General features: G+C 45.0%; 1 protein-coding gene across 1 annotated transcript in view; it reads left to right on the top strand.

The window, feature by feature from the left end:
- The window catches only part of USP40 (ubiquitin specific peptidase 40), a gene marked incomplete at both ends in the record, with an annotated part of 18,402 nt that extends 7,412 nt beyond the window's left edge, over positions 1-10,990 (top strand). Inside the window, 14 exons of the mRNA XM_009081262.1 lie at positions 184-268; positions 961-1,031; positions 1,918-2,237; positions 2,881-3,007; positions 3,372-3,429; positions 4,058-4,111; positions 5,018-5,106; positions 5,595-5,681; positions 6,215-6,251; positions 6,702-6,766; positions 6,894-6,968; positions 8,331-8,457; positions 9,600-9,694; positions 10,872-10,990. Coding sequence (XP_009079510.1) covers positions 184-268; positions 961-1,031; positions 1,918-2,237; positions 2,881-3,007; positions 3,372-3,429; positions 4,058-4,111; positions 5,018-5,106; positions 5,595-5,681; positions 6,215-6,251; positions 6,702-6,766; positions 6,894-6,968; positions 8,331-8,457; positions 9,600-9,694; positions 10,872-10,990 — 1,409 coding nt within the window. The remainder of the gene's footprint in view (positions 1-183; positions 269-960; positions 1,032-1,917; positions 2,238-2,880; positions 3,008-3,371; positions 3,430-4,057; positions 4,112-5,017; positions 5,107-5,594; positions 5,682-6,214; positions 6,252-6,701; positions 6,767-6,893; positions 6,969-8,330; positions 8,458-9,599; positions 9,695-10,871) is intronic.
- Positions 10,991-11,321: the final 331 nt, after the last annotated feature.

Raw genomic sequence — 11,321 nt, forward strand, 5'->3', positions numbered from 1 at the left:
GCTTCCTGTCTATCCAAACTCCCAGGTCCCTTTCTGCCTGGCTGCTCTCCAGCCACTCTGTCCCCAGCCTGGAGCACTGCATGGGATTGTTCTGGCAGTGTAATTCTGAGTGTAACTTGGAGTGATGTGTGTTGCTGCTTGCTGTTATTTCATATCATTTCTCTGATTATCCATCCAAATTAGATGTTGGAATCTTGGGAAGGAGACATGGTTCTCAGTATGGCCAAGCCTTTACCAGCAGGATTACATCTTTACCAGGTGCTTGATGGTAAGATCGCTACATACAGTGCTTCCATGTTGTTTATGTATCTTACTTCCTGCAGACATAAACCATCTTGAACATGTGTATTGCTGAACACTCTTCCCACTCAAACTCACCGCATGGGTGTGAAATTATTTAGGACAGTCTTAGAAGTGAAATGAAGGGTTTGATACTTTTATGTGTAACCTTTGTTATGAAGTGCAGTAAGGCAAGTTCAACGCGTACTGACAATGATATGTCAGTCTGTGAATGTTTGCTCTCATAGGATCTGCTGAGAGGAGAGGAGACTGGAGCCAGAGTGACCTCAAAGGGAAATGTAGGTTAGACTTAGGCTGAAGGAGGAATTTTGTAAATGAAATGCTTATATAAAGAACTAGTTTGTCAAGAGTACAGTAGTTTTAAAACCATGATTTTTGTCTCCAGCTTTGCACTGTTATGCAATTCTAAGTGTTAGTCTTCAAGAACCTTTTCTAAATGTTAAAGTCTTAAAAAATTGGTGTTTGCCAGCACATACCCCAACACTCCATGATGCTGACAACAAATGCAGAGGCATTCACAGCTGCCCTAAATGTTCCTCCCCATTCCAGTACAGTTCTTTAAGTCAATGACTTCTAAAGAACCTGCATTTGCCTTGTTGACCCTGGTGGAGTGTTTTTGGGAGGGGGGGGCAAGGACTTGATGGTTTGCCTCTCTTTCAGGAGATGAGCTGAGCTTGGATGGCATTGGACTGGCTGATGGCGCAGACATCTTCGTGTGGAATGGGAAAGAGGTAAAGAGACCAAACAGCTTTCTTTCTTGCCAGTTCTGAAGAGATAAGACTCTGTATGGTTTCCCTGAAATTGTGCTCCTTTTCTGGTTTTGCACTTTCCTTTTACTCTTAAGGCTTCTGCTTAACTTTAGAAGTGCTTATGTAGCACAGCATTTTATTCTCTCTCTGTAATGAAATCAGATGTTGCTTTTAAAAGGCTTTTATTGTAAAGATATGCATTTCCTCTCAGATTTAGCAAAGGAAAACCCCAAAACAAACATAAACCCCCAACCATCTAGCAGCAGTCATTTTTGTCTTGGTTGTGCTTTGACAGGGTCTTACCTGCTTCAGCTTTGTGTGATTAAATTGTTTTCAGCAAGAACTATGTTCTTTGCTTAGGTTGACTATCAGAAAGGCCAGATATTAAAATCTGACTCTTGATTTGCCTCAGTCAGATTTGGGTAGTTTTTTAACATCCTCAGGGCCTTCCTTCCTGTATTCTTAATCTGATGGAGACTTAAGTGTCCACTGGTTTCCCAGCTACTTTTACCTGGAATGAATTGGGTTGGAAGGGACCTGAAAGATCTCCTTCGCCTCCTGCCATGGGCAGGGACACCTTTCACCAGCCCAGGTTGCTCCAACCTCCATCCAGCCTGGCCTGGAACACTTCCAGGGATGGAGCAGCCACAGCTTCTCTGTACAACAGCCCTTAGCATTATGCGTTCTCTTCTCAGCACCTCTGAGTGACTCTGTTTGGTTGTTTGGTAGGAATTTGATCACAGCTGGTTTGTTTCTAAGGAGAAGAGGGTGTCCAACTTTTTGTTTCAATAATTTTGTTGCTGTCACTTATTACTGTTCAGTCTCCTGTATTATATGTACCCCATAAATTTGGCATTCCTTCCCTCAGGTTGGAGGTACAAAGGTGATGACAGGTCCTGACCATGAACCTGTGGTGGTAAATGCTCTTCGTTTGGCGCAGTATAATGAAGGAGGGAAGGGGCAGCACTTCACAGAGTCCCAGCACATCTTCTCCTGCAGCACAAGAGTGGCTGAGCTGCATAGAGCCTTGGCTCCCTCAGGAGGAATCATCCTCAAGAACGGTTCGGGAGCAGAGAAAGAAGCCAAGAACTGGGAAGTTTTCCTCGAAGGAGATATGAAGGAAACAGTCAGAAGTGTTGGCCTGACAGATGGATGCTCACTGCTAATCTTGGATAGCCATGACCAGAGGTAATAATTCTGATTACAAGGAGAATTAAACAGAAAAGCAGTTTGGGCAAAATTTGTTTGGTTAAATTATCCTAGGTATTTATGTTCTTGTAACTGATTATCCCTTTATAGTAAGGGATCATTAGTATAATCACTGTTATAATATTAAATTCTGGAGATCAGGTGGTTACCAGCTATTAGATACTTGTTTGCTCTCGAAGTGCAGATGCAGTCACATCCTTTGACTTGTAAAGGGGAGAAACCTGGTGGCACAGCTTGTGCTCGGCGTGGTGGCACAGCCTGTGTTTGGCATGGTGGCACAGCTTGGGCATAACCTGAATTTCTGAGGGTCAAATTGTGTGGTTCTCTGAGGGATGTGGTGGGATGAGAGGGCAGAGCAGCATCAGAAGAGTGTCAGCCCAGGATATGTCAGCACACTGGACACAAGGTGTTCCCACCAGGTTCTTCCCTTTAGATCCCCGTTGGATCTAAAGTTTCTGGTCTCATTACATGTCAGTGCTGTCTGAGGCCTCTACTCCCCCCTCAGTGACATGTCATCACTTCATGACCGTTCACTATGTGAGAGCTCTGCTATGGATGATCTAGCCGTGACAGTGTTCAGTTTGCCTGTCTCTGACTGTCTCTGCACTCTTTATTCTCACAGCTTTGTGAACGTGGCAAGTGGCAATCTGACTGCCTTCACCTATGACATCAGTTGGCTCCAAGTGAGAAACTTCTGCAGGGGGGAAGATGAGGAGAAACACGTTAAAATTACTGCAACTATTGAAACAGTAAGGATTGTGCTTGTTCAGGGCTGTTTTCCTCAACAGCATGGCCACTGCACTTTGCCCCCTTAATGAGGAGTAGATTTAGCCTCAGAGGTGAAGTTTCTCTGCTGAAACTAGTGTGCAGCTTGGAGTTACCACTGCTGGGACAACTGAGTGCTGTGGTAACTGAAAGCAGGACAGGGTTATGGTGTGAAACAATTTTCTTCTTGGCCCATCCTGCAAATGTGTGTTTGGTGAGGTGATAGCAGGAAACAAAAGCTAAGACAGTAGGGAAGGATTGTTTGTAGCTTTTTGTGGGCTGGCATTTGACCAGGCAGGGATGTGACAAGCATTCCATGTTGGAAGTGTTTATATCACTCTTTTTCAGGTGATGGCAGATATCAAAATGAAAGCAATACGGGAGCTTCAGCTAGAGGAGGAACTGGGTAAGTGTTCAGCTGCTGTACCTTTCAGTCTGATAATATTGCTGTTTACTGGCTTGTATCAGTCTATTCCAAACAGCAAACCCATTGCTGTTGGGACTTTTCTTGGAAGAAAAAGGCTGCAAAGGACTTGAATAATTTCACTCAGGACTGGATGAAGTTTGCTTTCCTAGCTTAAAAAACTAGATCAGTATAAGTCTTGAGTAAAATACATTTTATGAAGCTCTTATTTTTCAGAGCTGTTTTCTAGCACTTATCACTAAATAATACTAAAGTATTAAATTCAGGATTGAACAAGGGTTTTTTTCAACCTTATTCCTTTCTGTAAGACTTTTCAGTTTTCTTTCTTTCAAGTTTTTGTAGTCTTTACCTCTGGAAGCACTTGGTCAGTTTTGTAGTGTCCTAAAAGAGAAAGTAATCCTTCAGTGAAAAGATAAAATCTAAGACTTGTCCAGGGAGTCTCTAGCAATGTCCCTCCCATCGTACTTTTGATGTCATAGGGGGAGGCCTCTAAGATAAACCTGTTGTAGCTAATCCTAAAGGTGTTATCTGTCTGTACTTTTGAGCCAAATTTCTTCTTACCTAAATTACTTACGTTGTCTGTCTCTTGTTCTTGCCCTTTTTGCCACAGCAAACAAGAGCTGCCTTAGACCTGTCAGTGGAAATGGGAAACTCCTGTCTCCGGGTAAATTTAGTTACTTCATCATTGTTCTGCACAATTTCCCTCGGGAGACTCTAAGCTTCCCTGGCAGAAGTGCACACACATGACTCCACTGATTTCCAGATTGAACTGAAGCAGTTGTGGGGTTTTTTTTTCCCAGTTTTCAAGTTTATTGACAGTACCAATACAAAGGGAGAGGTTAAACTGAAACAGTCAGGTTGGTTTTGTTACTTACATCCTTAATACCACTATCCCTATAAAACTGTGCTCCTGTTGGGCAGAGTTCAGGAGGAAAGGACCCCCAGCTTTGCTTTTGCTGGTGTTGGGGCAATGGGGAGAAGCTGAGTGGATTAGTTGGTGCTTGCTGGGAAGCATTTCATATGTCTTTGCTGTTTTCTTGATACATTGCATCAGTACAACATGGCCAGGAAGCCCATGAGAGAGGAGTTGCCCTCCATTCAGGGTTTGTCAGCCAACATCTGGAGTGTTGGGTCTGTTTTGTGGATTCAGCATGAGAAAGAAGCCCTTGGAAACTAGAACCTGGCCAGAGGAGAGCACCCAGGATGGTTTGGGAGCTGGAATGTATGAAAGAGGATGGAAGCTGAGCTCTTCAGTTTCTTGAAGAGCAAAAGGCTTGGAGGGAGGAGGGATGACTGCCATATTCAACTTCTTAGCATAGAATCACAGAGAAGGCAGAGACAGATTCTTCCCAGAGGAGCCCAAGGAAAGGATCAGTGGCAGCAGACACGTGTTTGAAGGAAATTCCAACTGGTCTGGTGAGGGAGGAAATGTCATGTCAACATTGTGGAAGTGAAGTTCTCTAAGTGTCACTGAACATGTTTAGCTTACTCTAAAGAGCAGCGTAATAGGATGGAAGTTTTCAGCAAGCAGCAGCTTCTGACATTCTCCGTCTTTTTGTTCTCCCTAAAGTGCCTGAGGATTATACTGTCAAGGAAGCAGAACTGAAAATGGGAAGCTTGCTTGGGCTGTGTCATGGGAAAGCTCCCACTTCCACTCAGGTATAGTAGTACTGGGATGGAAAGAGTTTCATGCATTACCTTTGTGAAGGTCATAAAGTAAGAAAAGGGATATTGCTCTTAGGATCTACAAGTTGTAAATATCACAGAATCCCAGGATGGTTTGGGTTGGAAGGGACCTTAAAGACCATCCAGTGCCACCCCTTGCCATGGGCAGGGACACCTTCCATCAGCCCAGGTTGCTCCAAGCCCCGTCCAGCCTGGCCTTGATGTGCAAGAGAAGAAATCATTGTGTATCCCTGGAGATCAGAGCCCTGGCAGGTTTTGTCTCTCACTTGCAGCAGGTGTGTTCAGATGGTTAGTGAAGATCTCTTGATGGCCATCACTCAGTTAGCTGTGCTTCTCTGTACTGCTTAGATGGGTTTAGCCCAGAGAAGGTTCAATGCTGTTTGCCTTGCAGCAGGGAGTGTTATTTCACAGTGTTTCCAGGTTTCAGTCCTTATTCTGACAGCTCACACTTGCATTTTTAGCTCTTCTTGTACTTTATCATTGGGAGCGACCTAAACTTGAGCCCGGAGATGGAGATAGTTGTGGAGGAGACAGCCTCTGTCAAAGAGGTAAGGCTGCTGCTTTGGCAGCTGTGGCATGGCTGGGCCAGGTCTGCTGCTCCTGGAAAGCTTTCCTTACACCCTCTGCCTGGCACAGAGCTGGAGTGTGAAGAGTTGGGAAGAGCTGTGCCTGGAGTGAAGGAAGCTGCCAGTCCAGCCTGCTGGCACAGGGTGCCAGTGCTGGCAGATAGTGGCTGGAAAGTGTTGGGTTTGCAGGTTTGATTTTATTTTTTTTTAAAGGTGCATCCTCCAACTCTGTGACAGAATTTGTTCAAGTAAAGTAACAAACTGACAGCACAGATTGGTTTTGTTAGCAGTTTGTAAAAGCTGATGTGGTGAATTTCTTGCCTGCAAACACTCTTATCCATGAAGGGTTTAAGACATAGCTTGAATACATCTTGTCTAGGTCAATATATTGTTTTTAAGAACTGACCAGGAATCAGTCAGTGTTTGTGTTGGAAAATTCTGGTATTGATTTGCTCAAAACTTTGTCTCTCAGCCTTGGTGTTGAGACAAATCTCACCCTGTCTTTCTTTTTCCAGTGTCTCAATTTAATGCTGGAGAAATCTGGATTATCAGGTTAGTTGTATTGCTATTTACTCATCTTTTTAAAATATTGCTGCCCTAAATCTTGTGCATGTGTTCCAATGATATGTGTGTCATTGTAGTGTGAGGAGGGGAAGAATCAAAACTTGCAGCCTTTATGGTTATAGGTTCTATAGGACCTTGTCATAGATTCAAACAGCAAACTGACACAGGAATTCCTTCTCTTCCCTCCTAAACTAGGGAAGATAATGAGGTAGGTGAGGAAGAGACACTTATGCAAATAAGAGGAGAGTATTTCCATATAGCAAAGTGTTTCCAGGGCCTGGGGGAGGACATGAAGGTGGTATTTCATTTAGTTGGTCAGAGTTGTGTTGAAAATACAAAGAAAGACCAAGCAAAAGAACCATAACACTTCTTAAGAGTTTTGTAATGTTTTCCCAAAACTAATCAGTTTTGCATATGTATCTTTTTGGTACTTGGTAGGTGACAACTGGCATTTGAGAAGGCTTGACTGGTGCTATGAAGCAGGGGAAGCATTAAGTCAGGAAGTAAGAAGATCCTCTTTTTGACTTGTCATGCCATAGTGGTTTTACTTCATGTTCTCCAGAGACTTGCCCTGTGGAGAGGTGCATTAAACATACGTAGACTTCCACATGTCCTGTGCTTTTCCTGCAGAATGCCACTCTGAAGGAACTCAATGTTTGCCGAGGAGATACTTTGGTTATAATGGAAGGAAAGCTTCCAGAAAAGGTAAAACAGGAGAGATTGTGTTCCTGGTCAGTGCACACTGCTGAAGACTTGAAATCCCACGATGGTTTGGGTTGGAAGGGACCTGAGAGCCTGTCTAATTCCATCCCCTGCCATGGGCAGGGACACCTTCCACTAGACCAGGTTGCTCCAAGCCCCATCCAACCTGGCCTGGAACACTTGCAGGACTGGGGCAGCCACAGTTTATCTGGGCCATGTGCTCTAGGGTCCCACCACCCTCAGGGTCAGAGACAGTTCCCTCAGCCTACCCTGATCTTTGCCCCCTACATGGATTACATAAAGCTCAGATTTTTGTCCTGCACAGACAAAACCTCATCCAAGTGGCTGTCACATTCCCTGGCACACATTCCTCGGCCTGTGACCCAGTTGTGACTGTGGAGGGAAAGGAAGGAAATAAACAGTTTCGGTCTTAATGGGTAAGTGCAAGAGGCGTAGAAAACCATGGATCTGCACCCCTGCTCTGTCCACTCAAAGGAAGGAAATAAACAGTTTTGGTCTTAATGGGTAAGTGCAAGAGGTGTAGAAAACTATGGATCTGCACCCCTGCTCTGTCCACTGCAGCACAGGGCAGGGGAAACTGGGAACAGAAGGGTAGAGGATTTTTCAAAACCAGCTGGCAGACAGCGTGGCTCTTGGCAAGTCCATGGTGGTTAAATATTCCTCAAGGAAAACTAGGTATTTTAAATACTTAAAAAATGTAAGGTCGAGGTTATGGCCACAGTGCAGAGGGTGTTTAGAGCCTTGTTGAGAGCAGCATCTAAAGCAAGCAAGGAGCTCTGCTGCTCAGGAAAGGAGACTCAGGACAACTCAGTGTCCCTTCCTGGCCACACAGAGCAGCTAGGGGAACCAGGAGTTTCTGCAGTAACCAAGCAGCATTGCACTTGGTGAGCTGAAATGAATCCCTGGATTAGATGTTGGGAAGAAATTCTTCCCTATGCCAACGGTGAGGAACCAGCACAATTTGCCCAGAGAAGCTGTGGCTGCCCCATCCCTGGAAGTGTTCCAGGCCAGTTTGGATGGGGCTTGAAGCAACCTAGGGTAGTGGAAGGTGTTCCTTGCAAAATCATGGAATGAATAAGGCTGGAAAAAACCTCTAGGATCATCAAGTTCAACCCTTAGCCCAGCACCACCACCATGTTCACCACTAAACCATGTCCTCAAGTGCCACATCCACATGTTTTCTGAACACTTCCAGGGATGGTGACTCCCCGAATTCCCTGGGCAGACTGTTCCAAAAGCTCAGATTTGGACAAGCCTTTTTCTGCTTCCTGCCATGAAGGTGAAATTTTTCCTTGTCTGCACTGGAACACAGGATCTACTCAGTACCTTCTGTTCACTTTCCAGGGTCTCCTGACAATCCGCATCTGGTGGCTCAGGTCTTCAAGCCCTAAGAAACATGGAGAGAATGCTCAAGCCCAAGTGAATGGGATGAGCTGCAAGATGGATGCTTTGCAGGTGTCTGCTGCTGCAGGTGAGCTTGGTCAGACTTTGACAAGAGTCATTGTGGCTGCTCTGAGGCCCTTGAATCAAACCCAGAGTTTCAATCCAAAGCCTTAAAATACTTCTTAAACTTATGAAAGACTGTGCAAGTTGCAGCAAGTTTATGGTGAAAGGATCTACTTAAGAGACAGATTTTTGACACAAATGCTAGATAATACTATTGTGATGTTCCTCAGCTGTTCTGGCTCCAGACCCCAGTAAATTTTGAAGCAGGGGCTCTTCACTTGGCAGCAAGTGAAATAGCTTCTCTGCACCTGGGGGCAGCGGCAAGATTGTGAAGCATCTGCTCCACAGGTCGGAGCACTGAGGTGTTTGGCCTCAAAGCCCAGACTCCTGAGAGTACATTTAATTCCCTTCAGGCTATGTTTCTTCTTGAGGAGCTGTTACAGGAGCTTACATAGCATAGAGACCTCACATGCAGTATTTTAACCTCTGTGTGTTCTTATAGAGGTCAAATCCAAATCACAAACCAGCCAGGGCAGGAAAACCACGTGAGGGCTGGGAAGGGAGAAGAGAATGAAGTGGGGATAACTGGGTTGGGAAATGGGAGAGAAACAGGTTTTTCTTTTGGCATGAAAAGTAATATTCCTTTGCTGCTGAGTCATGCTCCAGGACAGGACCCTTCTCCTTGTAGAAGGTTTCTTTGCATGCTGCTCCTCTTCTCAAACCTGTTCTGAGTTTACCTTCTCCCCTGATGATTTGACTAGTATAGCAAAGAGCAGATGTGACTGTCCTTGCAGTGGGCTCTATATTTCAGAGTCACCAATAGCTAATGCTGTTTATCAGTGTGAATAGCTGCCCTGGTTTTAAAGTCGGCAGTGCAGCATCTGTTTGAATCCTTCCTGTTTGGCACCTCTGGAATGCATTTTATCCACTGTCCCTGCCTATGGCAGGATGTTGGAACTAGATGACCTTTAAGGTCCTTCCAACCCAAACCATACTGGGTTCTATGATACTCTGTTTCTTTAACTGCTCTCCATAAAGCAGTGGAGGTCAGGTGCCTTCTCTAAGTGAAAGCTGCCTTTGAAGTGACTGTTATCTCTCAGGATTATAAACAAAATCATGTTGACTCTTCTATTTGTTTCTTCCTTCTCCCTCTCCTCTCATCTAAAGCTTCACCAGAACCCATCCACACAGCCCTGGATCTGTGTTATGCTGGCAGTATAGAAATAGCAGGAGAAGCTTCTTTGGAAGACCTGAAGATGCAGGTTAGATGCTCTCCTGTATTGGAAATGTACAGCCACACTCTGACTTGAGCTCTATTAACACCTATTTTTTTATTTCCTTTTCCTTTGTCTCTAGTATGTTCTGATATGGCATTTGCTTTTATGCCATGGTCAGTGGTAAGTACCCAGAGGCAGTTGGAGCATGTAGCTCAGACACTTCCTTAGTCCCTGCAGTTGCCATCCTACCTGCCATGTGTCCTGACCTGCAGAAGCCGTGTTGCACTTCATCTGGAACTCTGGCTTGCAGCCCTGGTCTTTCTTTCACGATGTACAAATCCTCCATGAGAAGCACACACATACAAGCACCTCCCAAAAAGCCACTTTCCATTGCCACATTGTTCCTGTATTGGGTTTCTGCGTGGTTATTTTTATTTTTGTCTTTTGGATCTGATGAAGAAAGAGTTGCTTTGGGTGCACAGAAAGTCATGTTTGGCACTCAGGAAGCTCCAGCTTAGTTTCTTTGCCCAGAAACTAAGGTGCCTTTGTATGGTTTGGTTTTTTAGCTATACATGTATGATTTTAATACAGTAAAACCAAAGCTAAAATAAGCTGCAAACAAAACAGCCCAAAATTTAAAAACACCCCAAAACCCAACCACAAAACCACCTCAAACCCACAAAAATACATAAACCAACCCAAGCTAGCGGAAGGCTCTTTGTTGTTCAGCCTCTTGGTTGTTCTGAATTGCATGGGGAAGGATCTCTCATTGGATTGTAGTCCATACCAACACTTATTTTTTGGATGTGACTTAAGTTTCGGCCTCTGCCAAGCTACTGCTGTGGAAAACTGCCTGTTTGCAGCTTGAGGACAAGGAGGATTGTCTGAGCATGGGGAGAGTGTTGTGTCCTTGAGAAGGGCTTAGAGGAGCTCTCTCAGCACTTGGCTAGAGACTGGGGCAGCAATTCAATCATCCTCATTCTCTCCCAGTTGGTTCAAAAAAAATTTGGTGCTTTTGAAATGTAAGTTGAGTTGAGAAATGTTGGCAGGGAGTGAAGTCCAACTTGCTTTGAGGTGATATTTTGGTCACAGCCACAAGCAACAGCTGGTGTGGAATAAATCTTAATGCCTCACCTTCTTCCTTGAGTATTGCCCAGAGAATCCAGTGGTTTTCTCTTTGGAAGAGGGAGACTGTCACTGACAAACTGGGTTTTTTTTCCAGGCTATGACCCTCCCATTCTGCCAGGAGCAGTTTGTGCCCCTGCCTTCGTTCCTCAGGGCATGGACAGTGGACAGTAAGGGCCCAGGAAAGCTCCTACGGGACAACAGGCAGCGACTCAGGTAGGTCTCTTGGGGAATTTGCACCAAGCTGGCTGTGGGATGGAGTGTGGCATGGATTTGTAGCATGCTCCTGAAAAAGCTGGCAGCCCATGGCTTGGACAGGGGCACTCTCTGCTGGGTTAAGAACTGGCTGGATGGCCCAGAGACTGGTGGTGAATGGTGCTGCATCCAGTTGGCGGCCGGTCACTAGTGGTGTTCCCCAGGGGTCAGTGCTGGGCCCAGTTCTCTTTGATATCTTTATTGATGATTTAGATGAGGGGATTGAGTGCACCATCAGCAAGTTTGCAGATGATCACAAAGTTGAAGGGGAGTGTCGATTTGCTGGAAGGCA

Source organism: Acanthisitta chloris, unplaced genomic scaffold (assembly GCF_000695815.1).
Source record: "Acanthisitta chloris isolate BGI_N310 unplaced genomic scaffold, ASM69581v1 scaffold22748, whole genome shotgun sequence".
NCBI classification, from domain to species: Eukaryota; Metazoa; Chordata; class Aves; order Passeriformes; family Acanthisittidae; genus Acanthisitta; species Acanthisitta chloris.